Source organism: Apteryx mantelli, chromosome 1 (genome assembly GCF_036417845.1).
Source record: "Apteryx mantelli isolate bAptMan1 chromosome 1, bAptMan1.hap1, whole genome shotgun sequence".
Classification (NCBI taxonomy): Eukaryota; Metazoa; Chordata; class Aves; order Apterygiformes; family Apterygidae; genus Apteryx; species Apteryx mantelli.
In genome coordinates this window covers 145996719-146017883 of record NC_089978.1, presented here as the reverse complement: position 1 = coordinate 146017883, position 21165 = coordinate 145996719, and the positions used below count along the sequence as shown (strand labels likewise).

Below are 21165 nucleotides of genomic sequence, written 5' to 3'. Positions count from 1 at the left end.
AGAAAAAAAGTAGTATGTTGAACTACCGTTCATTCTCCCTTCTCCATTTTTTTCCGTAAACATCCCTATTTAAGCATATCCAACTTAGGAGAAGTAACAGACCTTTAAAGCCAGTAGAAACCAGACTCTCAAGAGCATTAGATACACATGCAGAGGACATGGCTTTGTGATATTTCATAGCAAACAGTCTCACACATTATCAAGCAATAGCAATTTGCACCATTAACAGTGAAGGGTAATGGGTTTTGAACAACTCAAGGTTCAGTGAAACGCAACACTTCCTATAAGCCCCCTAACCAAAGGCTTATATGCTTCTTACAAGATAATGTTCCAAGCTACAGAAGTCAAAGCTTGATTTGACTCTTTTCCTGTGGCACTTTCAAAATTTAGGACAACCTTGACTCCAAATGAGTCAGAGAACCACACAGAGTAAAGACTGTTCAGTCAATCCCTCATTATGTAAAAGTAAGTTAAATATGGCTGAAAGTCACGCACATTAAACAATCTCCCCTCTCTTTCCCCACTACTTCCCACATTACCCATAATCTAACTGAGAATTACTGAAGTTATAATTGCCTTACCACTTGTCTTAATTTAAAATTCAAGTCTACTCTTATTTCCATCACTGCTGCACTGCTTAGAGGTAAATTCACTTTTATATTACATCAGTTGGGTCTTTGGCTAGCCCCAATTTTCTGTCCACTTCTGTGTCCTTTGATAATGAGCTCTTTGAACCAAAGATACTACATTTCAGTGTACAGTTTCATAAATCATAATATTGTAATTAAGTCTAATCCTATGTTCCTTCATGCTCAAGCTGCATTCTGCGTGCAAGCAAATTTTCTGAAACAAACCAACCACCTCTGGGGCTCATTACTTGCCGCATTCCCATAAGAATGCTTTATGAGAAGCTTTGTGGCCTTGTTTATCTAAAGATGGCACTGCTGTTGGAATACTTGAGATGAGCATCAAAATAAGTTCATTATGAATGGCAAAGTTGGAGCAATGCCTAACTGTTACTGTGAATGGATAATTACAAAGGATATAGGCTTTGAAACACTCATTGAATTTCAAGGCATGCAAAATACAGTTTTATTTAAATGTCTACACCTTTGCTCATGTGGCATTTACTGCAAGATCAATGAAGGTATTTAATAAGGCATATAATACAGCTTATGCTTCAGAAAGTTATCACAGAAAAGAAACACACCACACAGCTGAACAGTGTCATAAAATGGGTCAAATCCTGCTCATGGTTAAATGAGCATAAATTCAAAGTAATTGCAGAATTCAAACCAGTGACTTTGCATTAGGAGGACTGCACAGAGAACATATTTCTGAAAACACTAATCCTCCACAGCAGAAAAAATTTCTTCAGAAACACACAATCAAAACCAGCAAATGTCACTGGCATTGTCAGGAGGGTAAAAGACCCAGATAATAAAACATAGAAGTATTTTTGCCCACAGCAAAGCTGAAGTTCATCTTCCTTCTCCTCTTCTAGGTATTATTTGATTCTGCATGTATCAAAATCAAATTAGGGGCAATTTTAACTTATGCTGTGAAAGGGCTTTCACTTTCTTCAGGCTTTTCATTCTTTCCTGACTAATTACATTTTGTCAGCAGACAAAAAAAAAGAAAAATTTGCTATTAACTAAATGACATATACTCTGTTCCTTAACCATAGCTCACATTTTCAGGCAGTATGAGAGAAGGGTGAAAAAATTTGTACATTGATGAAAATACTTCATTGGTGTACTGTAAGCATGATCAGTCACTACATCTTTTCTCTTAGTACCATTTCTTAGGCTACCAAGAAGACATGGTTTAGCTTGCACGGTCTTTGTACATTTTGATTTATACCATTCCATGATCGCTTTCTACTTAGTCTTGTCTCTTCATCAAGGAAGACTGATTCAATCTGTGTGTGAAGTCCAAGCTCAGTAAGACAACTAAGGCACATGAGCCTAGTTAGGGAGCCTGAGCAAAACTGTGCAACTCACTTCAAATAAGAAAGCTATGGCAACTACTCCTACGAATTAAGAGAAGTTGTACAAGACAAATCAACATTAAACTCAAGGCAATGAATAGGAATACTCTAGAATACATTTTCTGTTGCTCATTAGGAGTAAGTTTTGGCACTCCTCATCATCCGTAGTCATATATTACCCAACAGGCAGCTCCTGCGGCATGCTCCATTAATTTTGTTCAATGAGGTTTCTAGCTGCTACAGCACAGAAGCACATTTATGGAGGTGAGACAGGAATTCAGCTACTGATGGTGACTAACAAGTCCAGTGTCAAACTTTCCAACAGCTGATGTTGGCAGTTATTGTTACTTTTTTTTTCCACCTCTCCCACCAAGTACACTTTTTCCCCTCATTGTATCAAAAAATGATTAACAGTAGCTCTGATTTATTGCCAACACTTACTGCCAAAATATTGGGATAGGTGGTCTCAAGGTTCAGATATTAGCCTAGGACAACTTACAATACTGGGATTCCTTGTCTGGCGCTGCCACGTTACCTGTGTGATGTCACACATTTCCTGTGTGATGTAAAGCTTCAGACTGTGTAGACGCTGGGAACTCAAAAAGGGAAAAAAATCTTATCTTTTTTTCATTTAAATTACAATTCTGGTCAAAAAAAATGTACTTTATTGTGGTTATCATATAAAATATTGGTGTTACTCTTTACTGTAATACACGATATTAAATCCAAAGGAATAATGAAAATATTAAGATTAAAATACATAAGTCAAAACAAAGTGAACTGTGAAAAACGATGTTAGGACAACATAGTCCAATAATCTAGAACAAAATATATTTTGAAATAGCAGAAAATTACCCATGGATGGAAATTCCTTTTCCCAAACATCCGTACTAAACCGCAAGACTATCAGTTTACATATTCAAAAGTGTTCCCCTTTTTAAAGGGAAAAAGAAAAAAAAAAGAAAAAAGAAAAGGCTCACAAAACCTTGAGATCAGAAAAGCCAGATTACACATCATCAGCACTTCAGCAGGATCCAAACCCAGGCAGACTACTGATTCGGGAATTGCCTGGACTCTCAATACCTCAGATATCTGGAAACCCGCAGTAGCCAATAGAAATGCTGAGCCCGAAAATCCTCTCCTCTAAAATGACTCAGAGGTGCCCCTGTCCCCTTGGGAGCCACAGTCTGGGAGAAGACAAGTGTTTGTATCCCTTCTTTCAAAAACCAAGTACTACTGCTTTCTTTTAAAATATGGATACAACAGGAAGAATTAGGAGCAGCACTGCCTGCCTGCCCTGCCCCTGCCCCCATCCAGCAGCTCGCACGCTAACCCTAGATGCGGAAGAGAGGCTCAGTTTCCTCTTCTGACTAACAGGGATCAAATCTGAAAGCAGAGCTGAGTCTGTTTCTCATCCAACATCTGTTTATAGTAAATAAAGAAATAGTTCTCAGAGGAGGACAGGAGCGCAGGTCCCTTCCTCCTCACAGATGTGCCTCAACCTTCTGGTCCCCGTTTCCAGAATCCCTCTGCTCCAGCAAACCTTGAACACTTTTGGTAGAGGGAGGTGTGGAGAGGCATTCCTGCCTTCAGCCAGCACCATCTCTTAGCACGCTCTCCTGGATATGGGACAGGAGACATGGATGCGAACTCTGTCCAGTCAAAAGAGGAACTCAGTTGGGATCTCCCTTCTCCTGAACAAGTTCTCTATGCCACTTGGCTACTGCACAAGAGGAAGATTCCCACACTCTCGTTCTGGCGGGTATTAAGCAGATCCTACGCTTGACCCTAATAGCTCAGCTGCATCTTCCTCTTGATTTTAAGTTTCCTGGGGAAACTGAGCATGTGAAAATTGCTGCATTAGCAAGTGAGCAAAAACATTCCAAATGCACAAACCCAAACCTTTGCTTTGAAATCTCCTCCTCAAAACTAATTTGTTAAGCTCATCCAACTCTTTTAGGAGTTAGGTCCGCTTACGTGATGGACCTCCCAACTTGGAGAGGTGCTGCGCACTTTTTTTTTTATCTTATTTATAGAATGACCTCACTCATGCTTTGTTTAAGAAACAATTAGCCTTTGACAGCTTAAAATAAACAGAACTCTCTCCCTGCTTCAGAATCACCAGACCTGAGCTGGATTTAAAGTTCTTGCAACTGCGTCTGATAGACTTAAGAGTGAACTCAAGAGTAAGTGACATGACAATTTATCATCCTCTCCAAGCACCTATCAAAACAGCACCCTGAGCAATACAGGCAAGAGTAGTAAAGCGAAGACCCGCATCAGTCAAATCAAGCAAGTGAGCAACCATTCCAGCACTTACTCCACTTCGTCTTCAGACGTAAGAGGCATCCCTGGAAGATGGGGTGCCACTTGCTCTGAACAGAGGACCTGCAGGTATGCAGGAGACGGAGTTCACAAACAGTTGCACACCAAATGCTCAGCTGGACAAGTATCTTCTCTGAACTCAACTGTTGATGTGTCTGCCTCTTGCACTGCAGCAGCCAGTCCCAAGGCAGTAATTGCAAAGGTTGGCACAGATAATAAGACCTGGCATCACAACTTCAAATTTCTGTCCAAACTCCTGTACCACCAGCAGAGAGGTCAACATTGCCATTGAGTAGATGTGGGAGTTTTCCACTGGTGACTTCACACTTCCTTCAAGGCCTTCAGCTCCTCAACTCCAGCCTTCTGGCTCTGCCGCTGCCTCTACTGTGCCAGGGAGCAGGGCACAAAAAAGCTGTACTGAAGAGCTAACAGAGCTACGTTAACACTCCTGAATTCCTGTCCTGCTGCTGAAGAAGAGATAGAAGAGTGCTGTCTGATCCCAAGTAGTGCCTTCTGCAGCACACAGATCCCTTCATCAGAGAATAAGAAGGAGGAAGCCAGAGAGGCTCCTCCTGAGGAGGGAAGCGGACACAGAGGTCCACCGTGGGTGTGGAGCACTGAAGGGTTAGTGGGCTCTTTACTAAAAGAAAGCCTGGGACAGCCCGTTGACAGCCTATTCATGAGAGCTTGGGGCGCCATTCAATTACTTCTGCTGCAGAGCTCCCAAGTGCCTTAGACGAGCTTTGATCCTGGCTCCCCATTGCTGGGAGTAAAAGCTCTGTCCGAATGCACAGGGATACAAGGGGGATCAACAAACTCCAGATTGTGACATCAGAGCGGTGACACGAGCCCAAGCAACGCACAGCATAGCCACGTCACAGTGCACGTGTCACAGCCGCAGCACAAACGTCAGGGACTGCACACAAGCAGGTACCCTCTGGAAGGAGGCGCATACCTTAAGAAAGATGATGAAAAATAAGCGTAAAGTATGGCAAATTTAGCTTTCCCCAGATTACTAGATAACAGAACACAGCAATGGGACAACACAAAAACAAAACCAAACAACTCAACAACTAATTATGCCAACAAAGAAGAAACACAGGGGTTACAAGAATGAGAAACAACACCCAATGGTTAAAAGTTGCAGAAAACAGGTTTTCAGATAGGATTTTAAATGACAGGAGTCAGGAGAACAAGAGGAGATGTGAGACAAAACACAGTCACAAACAGAAAAGGCACAGAATTTACAAATAGAGGAACAGACCATGGAAATATGTTTGTAAACAGATGAAATGAGTGAACAGCAAGGATAGGAAGTAATAATAAAATAAAAAAAATACAAGAGACCTTGAACACCAGCTTTTTTCCGTAACTACCACTTGAAGTGACATAGACACAAGGGTGAACATTCACTGTTAGAAGTTTAGCGCTCTCCTTACTTCACCATACAGCCCCCCATCAAAGAGCTCTCAGGACACAGCCAGTCTAATGTGACGTATGAGAGCAATATCCAAGCAATAGATGTTAGTTAACAGAGGATCAAAACACAGCCTTAGTAAGGAATATATTTGTTCAACTGTTATTCTCAAGGTAGAGCTCATGTTTAAGCAACAAATCACACTGATATCCAGCCAGAGTCTGAGCTGCCCTGTCAATTGAATCACTATGATTCACACAGTGCAGGAGACATTTCCACCAACAAGCACATGCTTACTTTGGACATATCACAAAATCACGGAAACTATTGCAGCTCTCTTATTAACATCAGAAGGACCCACTGCACCCTTGGTAAATGTCACTACAACCGTACTACAGTGATGGTTTTAAGAAAGATATCAATGTATTCCTCACGGCATTCATTATGGTTTTCTGTCTGGGATTCCAAAAAGGTGATTTAAAGTGTTCAAGGTTAATAAAAACCTCACATAAGCAAAAGTAGCTCAGTGAAGTAGCCACAGTTAAACTATATCTTTCCATTCTGCAAAGAGGGGAAAAAAGAAAAAAACAGCTCACAGAAAAAGCAACCCCCGTGAAATTAAATATCTGATCATTAACAACCACAGATAAGACTTGAGGCAAACGCACGCCAGAATTAAAGGGATGCACGTTGAACAAGTTGATGAGCAAGACAGCCAAGTTTTTTGCCCTTCGTATCTCCGACAAAAATTGTCAAACATGCGCTAAAAAATAATAATAATAATAAAATAAAAAGCAAAATAAACGAACTCGGCGGCTGGAGCTCGAAATAACGAATACCTTCACGTATTCGGGCAGGGTCCCGGACTGCGCCGGTGACCGAGCACTGCAGCGCGGCGCCGCAGCCCCTCCGCCGCGGGGCCCTCGCCTGCCGCCACCGCCGGCCCCGCTCCCCGGCGGCGGCGAGCCGTTCCGGCCCCACGCCCCCGGGCCGCCGCGAGAACTTTGTTTTTATTTTTTTTTCCCTCCCCTTTCTTTTAAATCACTTCCTACTTCGCTCTCCCCCGCGGCCGAGGCGGCCGCTGCAGCGCGCTCCGCTGCCGCTTCCTGTGCTGCCGCCGCGGTGCCCGCGGGTCGCCGCCCCGCGCTGCCCGGCCCGGCCCGGCCCGGTTCGGTGTGGCCCGGCCCGGCTCGGCCCGCTCCTTACCCCAGGGTGCTGATGAATCCGTTGACCGAGCCCTCCGCGTACAGGGACACGATGTCCCCGATGTACAGAAAGCTGGACATTTTCTCAGACATTTTGGCTCATTTTTAGTTAAATTCGCACTTCTCCCCCTCAAAAAAAAAAAAAAAAAAAGAAGGACGTTGTGGGGGGGGATAAGGGAATCCAGCGAGCCGGCGGCGGCGAGCCGGGCCCAGCCGCAGGGATCACGGCGGCCCCTCCGGCGCGGCGGCGGGCGCAGCCTGACATGAGCGGCGCGGCGGCGCCGCTGCCCTCCGCGGACCGCCACGGCTCTCCGCGCCGCCTCCTCCCCCCGCGACGTCCCTCCTCCTCCTCCTCCTCCTCCTCCTCCTCCTGCCGCCGGCTCCGCGCCTCCCGCCCCCCGAGCCCTCTCCGCGCCCTCCCCCCCCGCGCAGCGCCGCCTCTCCCCCCCAGTCTCGCGCGCCGCCGCCCCTCCCCTCCTTGGGGAGAGCGACCGTTGCCGGCTTCGCGCCCCGCCGCCCCCACGCCCGCGGCTCCCTTTCGCGCCTGGAGAGCGGCGCCGGGGCCCCGGATCGGTGTCCCTTAACTTCTTGTGGGCCCTCCCCGCTGGCGCCCCCGGGGTGACTCGTGGTGGGCAAGGGGCTGGGGGACGCTGCCAAGGGCGTCCACAGGGCAACCACGCGCGGTGGCGGCCCCTGCGCCGTGCCGTCGCACGGCCTCGTTCGAGGGGCGACGCTCACGCTGCGCTGGGTCTAATCGCCAGCTAGTGTCATCCTCCATGGTATGACATGCAAACTTTAGAAATGAAATCCAATCTACCAAAACCAACCATACCCCCTCCTCCCTTCTGGTCAGGTATTCCCACCGCAGGAACTTCCAGAGGAAAATTGCCACCACTTTAACAAAAACGCCTCGAACTAGCAGATCCCTCTGGGAGACTGCTCATGAGGAGTGAGGAGACAGTCCCACCTCCCCATGCTCACCTGAGCGAGAAGGTCCAGCGCTCCCGCCCGGCACGCTGGGACAAGGCCCCCACAGCGCCCTTCTCCGCCAGAGTTGTTGGAGGGACGCGGCACGACCACGGAGCGTGCAAGCTGCAACGCACGCACTCGTGGGCAAATAATAGCACTCATCACTGCTTCAGTTCACTGACCAAACCAACATCGGTGGCTAATCAAAATGTCCTGCTGAAAAGAATGACTGCTTCAAGTTGGGGGTTCTTATTCTTAAAATATTGTGCATTTTTTTTAAAACAAAAATTTAATTTCAACTGAGGGTTTAAAACTCAAAATATTTCCACTTTTTCTGTTTTTTTTCACCCACATTTTTCCTGGCCCAAAACTACTCCCCTAGTTACACTGAAATTCAGCAATAGTACTGGTTGCCCAGTATATTTTTCCAACAAACAGATTGTTTGGATTAAAAAAAGGAACAAAAGTAGCAACGATTCACCTAGGTCCAACAGCACAACCAAATACCAACTCTCAGGCAATAAGAATATAAATCTGGTTGCAAGAACGTGCAGGCTGCTGGAAATGAGTAATAAACTACAGGTTTCAAGCTCATATTTAACTTCCCACATCCACAGATTCCAGCCTTACCTCACTTTTCCTAAACATAATAAATTCTTGACGTCAGAAATGCTGAGTCTTTAAAGTTAAGCCATAAAAAGCTTTACCAGGTAGCATGTAAAGAAAACTGTTACATCACCCTAGAGTTTCCCCTTTTGCTTTGTATGCTGAATATTCTGGATTTATCTCTTCTTTCTGTTACATGCTTAGCGTGAGAGGAGTCTGATAGCTGGTGACAGGCCCAGGCTTGGAGGAGAATGAATTGAGCAGTAGGTGACACCAAGCTGAGAATAGCAAAGGTGACAGTGGGAAGGAAACAGAGGGAAATAAGTGCTGCTGCGCTGGTGAGGCCAGATTGGATAGAAGGGGTGCCAGAATGATATATAGCTCTTATTCTGGAAACAGCTCCTGAACAGGTGTTTCAAACTGCTGAAAATATAGATATTAAATCCCAAATTTGGATTACATTAAAATGTATTATACTTAGATACTGAAAAACGGAGCAGTGTAACTCACTAATGCAGGGGAGAAGCTAAGGCTCCACTCCATGTGCTAGCTAAGTGAAAAGCATTGATCCTGGAGTCTGTAATAGAACTCAATGGAGTTATTATATAGAGGACTCACGCATTTTAACATCATGAAAACGTGGTTCTGGAGAGTTTGGAACCAGGGACCGAGCAGCAAAGGTGTTACAATGCGTTGCCAATATCCTTTGCCTCCCAGGCCCTGTTTATCTCTGCTATTTTACACCATGTTTTAATTGCCTAATTAAGATACTTCAGTCAAGGAGGTATCATGTTTCCTACCTGTAAATAAAATCCTGATGTTCGTTAGATGAGTGGAAATTTTCCTGAGAATGGACTTTAGAATTTGGCCTAGCAGCGGGTTTGCCAGTCCTTTGGAGCTTAAACTGCTGTGGGCCTGAGAGCAAATCACCATTTTGGACCACCCACACACAGGAACATTCAACTCTGTTCCCTAAATATAGGTATTTAGTGTTATTTGAAACGTCCTGTGGTATAACTGAGACATCCCCATGGGTTGTCCGCAACATATGGGAGACCCGTGACCTTTCAGGGCAGAACTGAGAAGCAGGGCCACATAGCTTAGGTATACCCTAGACAGCAGGAGATGCCTGCGTGTAGGCAGCTGAATAGGGCCTGCATACTTTGGCATTATAAGAAGGTTAACTTAAGTCATTTTAGAAAATATTTAGCATTTGCTTACTGTGGCAAAGCTCAAACTGATAGGATAAGAGTCCTATACTTTCAGTCGTCTTTGCCTCTTTTCCCCCCAAGGAAACCAAGGCACCAGCTGCGTTCCCCTTCATTTCTAGGCTTGTTTCTCTTGGCTGAGATTGGGGTGCGCTAGCAGCTGAAAGCTCTTACCACCTCACAGCTCTTTAGTGATATACATGAAATGAGTTGGAAATCTTGATCCAGTTCCCAGCAGTGATGACTATTAGCTAGAAATGAGTAGTATAAAAAAAAAAAAATCAACATTTTTCTTTTCTGCATGAAAAAAGTGGAGGTCAAATCCCAAAGGTAGCCAAGTATTTAAGCAAACATTTCATTTTAAGCCCTTCTCACAGAAACAGCCATACAGTCTCACTGAAGTTACTAGATTATTTGTATACTGAAAATAAATAAGCACTCACCTGCTTTTTTAGACCAGGTCTTGAAATTGGTGCGAAGATCGCACTGGGAAAGCAGATCTGAGGGAGCCTTGCTGACCCTCTCTCTCAGATAGAAAACTTAAGTAGCGACAGATGCTTCTCTAGCATTTTTTAAAAGCATTAAAGCCCTTTTATTAAAAACAATGATCATGCCCCTCTAACTGTTAGTTTTATGGAGATAATATCAGGAAAATTAAAATGAAACAATTTTGTCATAACAAATTTATATAGAAAAGATAAAGCATATAAAACATGGTCAGGGATGGCAATGGAATATTGCTTAATTTTTCTGGAGTAGAAATAAATAAAATTGGTTGATAAATGTGAATAGTTTTACTACTGTTTTTAACCTTGTAATTAGCTGCAGGGTGGAGGTGAGGCTGCTTAGTCAATAAATATAATAAGCTTTCTGTTAGTTATCTCTGGTAATCTTTTGTTCCGGAGTTAGGAATACAGGCTTCTCCATTACATAGGACCCAGGTGCAAAAATCACCAGCTAGTGCTGACAGACTGCCCTAATGGACATATATGGCAAGTGCTTGTACGCTGTAAGACTCAAAGTCTTTCTTAGTCAACTTCCATGTATAGTCTATTACTTATTTTCAGAGAAGCATCTATTTCTAGTGATGCTTGCAGTGGTATTCTAATATTAAATCTCTCTATAAAAATATTGACAGTATTTTAATACAGGGAAATTTTATCATGAGCTCTATGTCCTAGATATCGATGCTCATTTCACTACTGAGGCACCGAAGAGAAGCAGTTTATCCACTGAGAGGTCAAAGAAAGCACTCCATTGCAGCATTTGAACATGTACCTTAGATGTAAAAATGCACAATATGGAGTGATCTTAAACTCAAAAAAAAAAAAAAGTAATTAAATAGGCTGAAGTCATCATATTCTTGTTTCTTTTCTACACTTTACATCTTAGAAAGGCATCTGAATTTCCTGTTCATCTTGTATAAATAGGAGAGGCTCCTGACGGAAGTAGGGTATTTTATAGATTTGAAAATTGCCAAATTGAAAAGACTTTAATCCCAAACCTACACAATCTACTTCTTGTATGAAGTGACAGATACAGGCCACTTTAGTAAAAGCAAACCAAACCAATTAGAGGCTTATACAAGAAGCAGCATTGATGTTTGTTTTCATGAAAGCAGAGTATAGTGCCTTCCAGCTGCAGGGGAAAAGTGGGAAGAGAAGAATGCCTTTAACTGTTTGGTACAATAGATATAGATGGGGCTAGGCCAAAATCCAGACACCCCAGAGCTTTAGCATGCATGTATAAGAGGGTTTGGACCCAAAGCTTTCATTTTGTTTCCTGTCTTTCCAATGGGCATAAAAGAACAGAGATCAGAATGCTCCAGACATTTTGATATTTAAAAATCCAGCTCGAATCTTTAAGCCCAGCTGTAGTCAAAATATTTTTAATGTACTTATTTCAAGCAAAGTACAATTACAGCTTACCTGAGGAAAGCTTAGCTTTTAAAGACACCAAATGAAATTTCCCACGTGAACTGATGACACCCTTCACCTTGTGGATATTCGTATTTGAGACAGTCTGGGTTTTCCTTGAGCACAACGGTATTTCAAAACATTTGGATGTAAAAAAAAGAAGACACTACCTGGCCAAGAGCTTATCAGAGAGCCAGAACAGCTTGTTTTGACAATACCCGCACACATGAATTGATTTATTGCTGGTAGTGCTTTGTTTTATTTTGCCTATAGCAAACAACAGAGCGCTAGATGACTTCTTGATATATAGATAGCTCTGGGGACTCATTTAGCCTTTTTCCTCATCATGAGAGTTAACTCTTTACTGATCTTGTTTTAACCAATATGCTGGTTTTGGTGCCAAACAGAACATTAAGCATTTGGTAAAAAAAGAATACCCCAGGGAAAAAAAACTGACAAAGATAAATGTGTTTTAGTAACATAATCCAACAGGAGTCCCATGAATCATGTAAAGTAAGTGTAATTATTTGGCTGAAAATAAGAGAAAACAGGATATGAAACATTCATTGATGGTCTACCCAATTTATTCAACCCATTTTAGTTAGAACAGGATATTATGGCTAAATATAAAAATAAATAACTTTTCTAAAGGTCTTTCCATTGGAGGTAAACACATTTTTCCTGACATCAGAGGTGGCCCTGAAAATGAACAGCTCTCACAAGTGATCTTTTGAGGGCTTCATTAAAGCATGGGGATGAACTTTGTGTTTTCACTATCCACAGACACTTGTTGTTCACGTTATGACATGCACATGTGGACAGGGACTGGCTGACTTGCTGTTCGCTACATCAGAATTTATACCAGCTAGTGTATGTATTAATCCAAGTATTTAAATACTTGTTGGTCTGCTATAATAATCTCTTGAAAGAAACACACTTAGAAATAATGAAAAATGAAGTTGTTATTTAAGTAAGAGTTTAGATTAAAGAAAAAAACTGGATGCCCTTCAAACTGTGGCACAATACAACAGCTACATAAATAAACTTCTGAGAGCTGCTCCAAGCCATTCAAATGAAGATATTTTCCTTGCAATACATTCAAGCCTTTTGAAATAAGTTTGCAACTGTTTAACAACCAAAGTTGTTCATTCAAAGAGCCAGATATGAAAACTCCATCAAAGCAGAAAATACAATGTTCCTTTCTTTAAAAATATCTATACAGAATGGATGCTTTATTTAGAGAATTCAGGAAGTTGAAGCATTGCCCTCTATCAGCTCACAACCACAGAGCAAGCATCAGGAAGCTCACAAAAATGAACTTACTATTCCTACGTGGAACAAGTGCCAACAGTTACACCAGGTTTGCTTTCAACCTTGCAGAACTCACTGCCAGCCCCCAAGAGACTTGTTAGTCAGGCAGTGTCTCTTGGGCTTTCTTTTCTGCTTGGCTGCCTAAAATGAAGCCTTTCCCTACCAAAAAAAAAAAAAAAAGAGAGAGAGAGAGAGAGAGAGAGAGAGAGAGAGATAAACATACCTTGTTTTAATCTTCCCTTTTGCTAGCTTTCACAACTTTGGAAGGTTCAAGCCTGAAAGTGCTGGGAAAAATGTAGAATCTTCTTCATAGGAGGAAATGAAAATAAACACCCTCCTTTTCGGCTGCCTCTTCTGCTTTTCTTTTCAGTCCTAGCCCATGCCATAGCCATGAGTTAAGCAACAGAAGAATCAGTGGTCCTGTAGAGTATAGTGACTGTAATTATGAAGTGATTTTTTTTTTTTTTTTCCAGAATCACAGAATCGCTGAGGTTGGAAGGGACCTCTGGAGATCATCTAGTCCAACCCCCCTGCTCAAGCAGGGTCACCTAGAGCACATTGCACAGGATTGCATCCAGGCGCGTTTTGAATATCTCCAGAGAAGGAGACTCCACCACCTCTCGGGGCAACCTGTTCCAGTGCTCTGTCACCCTCACAGTGAAAAAGTTTTTCCTCATGTTCAGATGGAAGTGTCTGTGTTTCAGTTTGTGCCCGTTGCCTCGCGTCCTGTCGCTCGGCACCACTGAAAAGAGTCTGGTCCCATCCTCTCGACACCCTCCCTTCAGATACTTGTACACATTGATAAGATCTCCTCTCAGCCTTCTCTTCTCCAAGCTAAACAGGCCAAGCTCTCTCAGCCTTTCCTCATAAGAGAGATGCTCCAGTCCCCTAATCATCTTTGTAGCCCTTCGCTGGACTTGCTCCAGTAGTGCCACATCCCTCTTGTACTGGGGAGCCCAGAACTGGACGCAGTACTCCAGATGTGGCCTCACCAGGGCTGAGTAGAGGGGAAGAATCATCTCCCTCCACCTGCTGGCAACACTCTTCCTGATGCACCCCAGGATACCATTGGCCTTCTTGGCCACAAGGGCACATTGCTGCCTCATGCTTAACTTGGTGTCCACCAGCACTCCCAGGTCCTTCTCGGCAGAGCTGCTCTCCAGCAGGTCAACCCCCAACCTGTACTGGTGCATGGGGTTATTCCTCCCCAGGTGCAGGACCCTGCACTTGCCTTTGTTGAACTTCAGGAGGTTCCTCTCTGCCCACCTCTCCAGCCTGTCCAGGTCTCTCTGAATGGCAGCACAGCCCTCTGGTGTATCGGCCACTCCTCCCAGTTTTGTATCGTCAGCAAACTTGCTGAGGGTGCACTCTGTCCCTTCATCCAGGTCATTGATGAAGAAGTTGAACAAGACTGGACCCAGGACTGACCCCTGGGGGACACCGCTAGCTACAGGCCTCCAACTAGACTCTGTGCCACTGATCACAACTCTCTGAGCTCTGCCATTCAGCCAGTTCTCAATCCACCTCACTGTCCACTCATCTAACCCACACTTCCTGAGCTTGTCTATGAGGATGCTATGGGAGACAGTGTCAAAAGCCTTGCTGAAGTCTAGGTAGACAACATCCACTGCTCTCCCCTCATCTACCCAGCCAGTCATTCCATCATAGAAGGCTATCAGATTGGTTAGGCATGATTTCCCCTTGGTGAAGCCAGGCTGACTACTCCCGATCACCTTCTTTTCCTCCACATGCTTGGAGATGGCTTCCAGGATGAGCTGCTCCATCACCTTTCCAGGGATGCAGGTGAGGCTGACTGGCCTGTAGTTCCCTGGGTCCTCCTTCTTGCCCTTTTTGAAGACTGGGGTGACATTGGCTTTCTTCCAGTCCTCAGGCACCTCTCCTGTCCTCCATGACCTTTCAAAGATGATGGAGAGTGGCTTAGCAATAATGTCTGCCAGCTCCCTCAGCACTCGTGGGTGCATCCCATCAGGGCCCATGGATTTGTGGGTGTCAAGTTTGCTTAAATGATCTCTAACCCCATCCTCCTCCACCAAGGGAAAGTCTTCCTTTCTCCAGACTTGCTCTCTTGCCTCCAGGATCTGGGGTTCCTGAGGGCTGGCCTGAGCAGGAAAGACTGAAGCAAAGAAGGCATTCAGTAACTCTGCCTTCTCTGCATCCTTCGTCACCAGGGCACCCACCCCATTCAGCAAAGGGCCCACATTTTCCCTAGTCTTCCTCTTGCTGCTGATGTATTTGAAGAAGCCCTTCTTGCTGTCCTTGACATGCCTTGCCAGATTTAATTCCAAACGGGCCTTAGCCTTCCTCGTCGCATCCCTGCATACTCTGACAACGTTCCTATATTCCTCCCAAGTGGCCTGTCCCCCTTTCCACTTTCTGTATACTTCCTTCTTCTGGTTGAGTTTTGCCAGGAGCTCCTTGCTCATCCATGCAGGTCTCCTGCCTCCTTTGCTTGACTTCCTACTCATAGTGATTGTATTTTGACTGCTGTCATTAATACTGAACTAAGAGCTGAAAGGCTGATTTTATGACAGCGGGTACAGTGTGGTTACAGCACAGGTAATATACAACAATTCTTCAAAATTATCTACTGTATATGAAACCATACAAGCAACAATGAACATTTTGATTGACAACATTTCGCACTGAAACCGAATATCTCAATTTCGGAAGAATTAAAGTTACAAAATTTATGCCAAAATTTCTGCAATGAAAAAATTCTTAAGAAAAACAGCAACAGCTCTAGCAAGAAGCCTAAACATGCAGTTATATTTACAAGCTGTATAAGGTATCAATAATTAGTATTCCAAAAGAATACAGCCCATGTAAAAAAAACAGTGCAAAAGCTATGTAATTGCAGCATAGCTGCAATTTAATTGCAGTCATTGAACTTGGGGAACCCGAGGAATCCCTTCCTAACTTTCTTTATGCTTTTTTGTCATACAGAGTATGAGGAAAGGTCTTTCAAACCTGTGGAAGCTTTGTATTTTAGAGCTGCTTGACAAACCGCATGCTTTTGATGATTTTTCCCCCCATTAAAAACAATTTTTTTCTTTTAGAAAAGTGTTTTTTTATATTAAATATTGCTTTTTTGTAATAAGCATCTTCTTTTGCTAGCCTACCAGGCATATTACTCCTTAGACAGAAATGAATAAAAACGAAGGACTCTGCCAACAATTTTTTTTTCTTGGATGACATTAAAATTTACCAGGGGGAAGACAATTGCCATTAGTTTTCTTCATACGGCTGTCATCAGGCCCATCCTTCCCAGGCCACACTAGCATCTCCAGACTTCTGGATGAAGTACGTTGCCCCTTCTGGTCTGAGAAAATACTTGCTGGCAAGTCAATCTCCGAGGATACAGCTGGGTTTGAGCAAGGAGAAGGCAGGGAAAGATAGGCTTTTCTCAGGAATCCCACTCATTCCTCACGACCTACCCAACACAGCAGGGGCCACAGAACTGCAGCTTAGGCATATTCTAGCTTTCAGATGGGTAAAATAGACTGAAAATAATGTCAGGAAGTTGAACATGAGTCCTTTTATCCATTCAAGGGAATAGGCTTTGAGTAGCTGGCATTGCTTTTCCAGAGAAGTAATTTAAGGAGGTCTGGAGGCATTAAAATCCAATTAAAAAAATAAATCCACTTGCTTGTCCTTCCTAAAAACACAAAAACAATTATTTGATGTATTTCAGAAATGTGCTGGGAAGGAAAAATTAGGGGTCAGGAAGACGCATGTATTTTTTTTTTTTCTATTGACTAATGTGTCTAGAAACAGTAAATGATTTTATAGGGAGGTACAAGAAATCCTCTTTGAAGGTATCAGCCCACCATGACCTCACCTGTGGTGAGCATTTTGCATCTGGGATAGATTCTTCAAAAATAACTTCTACTTTCATGTCTGAAATGTGGGTTACTTTCCAGAAAGTTATGAAATGATTTAATTAGCACAACAAAGTAATGGGGGTTCAAATCTGAGGTAGGCAAAAAAAAGTCTTTCAGACCCAATATGGACCAAGATTTGAGATTCATACTACCAAATTTTCAAACCAATTTCAGGTCTAGATGAAGGAAATTCCCTGTATTTGAGATGTACTCTATTGATTTCTGCCATCTCAGCCCAGCCATGCTCAGCAAATAAGAGCATGAATAATAAGAGATGAATTAGAAATAGATTTTTATCAAAATAGAATTACAACTGTCATCAAAAACACTACTACATGGCTGTATCTCCAGATTAGATTCTCTCCCTTCCTACCAGTCCAGAACACTGTGGATGGAAACAAAAATCATGTCTACAATATGTTGAATCCTGAATAGCTAAATTTAACTGAAACTTAAAAAAAAAAAAATACTAATCACATGGAAATGCCTGAACTGCTTTTTCATTTAGGGTTGTCTAGTTCATTTACCCCTGTCCCACACCACACTTCAATATTTGACATCGTGCTAATGGTATAAGTGTTGAGTCATGAAGCAGATGTTACCAAAAAAAGTTTGCATAAAAAATTAAGCTTATGCCTTTTCCCTGAGCAGTTGGTCTTTTTCTTTTTTAATATGTTCCTCATTTTGGTGTTTTTTCTAAATACTTTAAAAGTTAGCATAAGGCAGCTGAATTCCGGAAGGCTGAGATATGTGATTTCATATCCTCTAGAGCTGTAATATTTAAATAGCTAAATGATGTGCATACTTAAAGAAGTCCCTGTTTCAGTACTATACAAAAGCTAAGTCAGTGAAATAGCTCTTGCAAGATGCTTTGCATCTTGCTAGTAGTTGAACTTAGAAATATGGAAGTGTTTATGGAATTAGATTTTAACTAACATGTAGGTAAGCACAAAAGAGTGAGTTTAAAAAATAGAATCATTACCCATCTTCCATTTTGTCAATCTGCAAAAGGAAAAATCAACAACAGAGAAAAGTTATTCTAACAATGAAATGAATTTTTTTTTCTAAAATCTATAGAAGAAATGCATTTCATACTTGTCATATACTTGTTATTCAAAAACTTGAAGTACTAAGAACGTGACCACAAGATATCCCTCAAACAGGGACTGGACCATATCAGATCACAGGCTGCATAGAGACTAACCCACAGGTTGACTAGAGGTATAATGTTTTTCCAGGGAAAACGTGATTTTAAAGACAAAAAGGTGTCTCATCATTTTATAATTTCCTATCTGAGAGCTAGGAGAACAACATACTTTCCACGGCAACCACAGCCTCTAGAAATGCTCTGACCAACACTCTTCCTTGTGGGGCTGTTTGGTGGCTGTCTGATAATGCAGAGGGCATAGGCAGTTACTCCCGTGGATGCAGCAGAGGAGAAGGGACCGAAGATATTGCTGAACTGCTCTCCAAGACTGCAAAAGTGGCAAATTATGTGGTTCACGCTTGGCCTTGTTTCTGCTAAAGGATTATGGCATACGTCAAAAAACAAGCCTACCCCCTAATTCTGCAGCGTGCCAGTAGAGAACGTGGTGACAACCCCCCAGGACGCTGCTCCCGTGCCACTACTGACCCGCGCCGTAACTGCGCTCCAAGCTTGCATTTAGTCCTTGCTTGTCCCTTCCACCCACTCCCTTTTTACAGTTGTGCTTTTAATTTCTCCAACAGCCACAAGGGCCACTCCGTCCTTCCACAGCAGGGCAGGTAATGTCTGCCTCCCACTGCTACTCCCCAAGGCCCTTTGCTTCTCCTTGTCAGACCCTGCCTTGTGTGCACCACCTGCTAACCTCAGGGAGCAAAGGAGTTAGGAAGCAGCAGAGAAAAAAAGTCCTCCCCCAGCAGTAAGAATCTTCCTGTGTATTTTGATAGATAAAAGTTTCCTCTTGGCTATCTCGTCTGAAAAACTGGTTTAGCTCCCATTCCCATACTACGTAAGCACTGCATTAACATATCTTGCTAACCGCCAAGTGAGAAAGCAAAGTATCACCTGAGCGGGACACAGCACAGATATACACAGATGAGGAATGGAAGAACTGAGATACCTGGGAAGAGAGCTGCAAAGAGATTTAGTTGCTGAGAAGGATTAGCAGGATGTATTTATTTTGTGAACCAGCTGAGCTGTTGAAGCATTGCAAAGACCAATGGGGCCCTGGTGCTTAACCTGCCTATTTACTATTGAAAACTCCAAGAAGCCCCTTCTCTGAATCTCAAACACCATTGCAAACAGCAGCAAGTCTTGTGTGCTAAGGCAGTGTCAAGGCATGGTGTTCAGGTCTCCAAGTCCCAAGTTTGCTTGAACCACCAGGAAATCCTTCCTGGCAATATAAAGTCCTCTGGTTCTCATACTTAAACTCCAGGGATACAACAGGTTATTTTATTTTTATTTTTTTTTAACTCTTCCCATAGAGAGAGAATGCAGACTTGACTGACTAGTATAGTTCTCTACAGACAAATTCAAATTAATAGTGTTCTTACCACAGATCATCCACATCCATTTGAAGTATCAATTCACCAAAATAAATGCTCAGAAAACCTGCAGAATCAGAGGCAGATGGCTGAGAGGGAGCAGGCTAGGGCAGATCAGAGACAGGAGGCTACTCTCAAGTAAATTTTCCTCCACCCTGTTATGTATTGGGTTTAATTTTGATTTTTAAAGCTAGCCCCTGAAATATATGCATGGAAATATGGTACTCTACCACATGCAAGTCCAGAGTCACATCACAAGATGGCAAATACTATAGAAAAGCTCACATAAACATGGCAGAAAATGACTTCTTTGATCAGGAAAGTGCAGTGCTAGTTTGGCTGGGACTTTCAGATCTCCAGTGCTTGCAGTGTGCTGGCAGCACGCAGGCCCCCAGTAAAAACACAGCACAGGATGCTGAGCAGAAAAAAAATTACACTCCTTGCTTTCCTACTAGGTCATGTTTATTCTTCATAGTTCAGTAGTGCCTTGGAGCCCATGGCATTCATTAGGATGCCAGTGGGCACTGTGCAAACGCAGACCAGACAGCAATCTGAGCCTTTATCTATTACCTCAGGTAAGGACTAGGGAAGAATTGTGAAAAACCAGGAGGTGAAGCTCACATGTTGTCTGCTCCCAGAAACACTGAGGAATTTTTGTTATCTGCAATGGGTCGCTCATCTGGGTGTGGTGCCAAATGACCCATCCCAACACAGGCACCCATGTGCATGCGCACAAACCCTCAGTCTCAGCTGCTGACAATTTTCTTTACACTCACCTTCACACACCAGCTAATTGGTTGCAAAGAGGACAATTTACATTCTCTGACCAAAATCCCTAAAGTTGCTGCAAAATTCTTACACTTATTTCCAGTAAAATACCAGCGTATCAGTAACATACAATGGTGTTAACGTCAAAAAGAGATACCTCCAAAAATGAAAAGCAGGATTCAAATTAAGGGGAACTCCCAGCGAATGAAGGAGCCAGTGTATTTGTTTCTAATCAAGTTAAAGATTAATGTGAAGGACCGTAAACAGAGAACATGAGGACTCATGCATGGTTTGTGCAGAATTAGCTGACTGTTACATGAAGCTCTAAGAGTAAATGAACTACACTAAGGAGCTCTTGGATGCTTTTAACCAATAGCCAATCAGCTACAGTTCACTGTTTCCCACTTATGCTCCTAATGGAAGTATATTCAACTTATTTTTAAACAAAGTATTTTCTGTACCCAAATGGTAAACAAATCCTTGATTAAATGGGGAGATAGCAAACCCAGATGATTTGTATCTATGTAACTGCACCTTGAATCATATAATTACACATTATAAAACCACTGTGAAGGGCTTGGGCTAATATTCCCCATCCTGACAAAAGACAGATTTAGTAATTGCCGCAAAATGAGGGAACTAATTTATTTAATATCACCACCTGAGGTGGGTTGCAATGCCTGAAGATCCTAAGTCTCCAAAGCAGAAGTGAATTTAACTCTCCAGCCTTTTCCACAGTATTTTGTGTTTACTGATCTAACGGGTTTGGGGGTGGGGGGGGGGTTGTTTGGTTTCTTTTTTTTTTTTTCTTTTCTTTTTTTTTTTTTTTTTTACAGTCTGTGCATGCCCATTCTCACTTTATGATGATGGAAACTGAGGAGCTGATGAGGCCAGAAGCAGAGTGACGTCCCCTAAGTCCTCGCTGCTTGCCCTTCCCAGCGAGCCATAACAAACCTGCAGCTGACAACTGCAAGATTACTTTATCAGACATCAGCACTTGAATCCTAACTCACCAGCTCTGT

The 21165-nt window shown here is 43.0% G+C and overlaps 1 protein-coding gene across 1 annotated transcript in view; it reads right to left on the bottom strand.

The window, feature by feature from the left end:
* ITPR2 (inositol 1,4,5-trisphosphate receptor type 2) overlaps nucleotides 1-7030 on the bottom strand; it is a 271787-nt gene extending 264757 nt beyond the window's left edge. The window contains exon 1 of the mRNA XM_067305912.1: nucleotides 6939-7030. Coding sequence (XP_067162013.1) covers nucleotides 6939-7030 — 92 coding nt within the window. The remainder of the gene's footprint in view (nucleotides 1-6938) is intronic.
* Between the last annotated feature and the right edge of the window lie 14135 nt (nucleotides 7031-21165).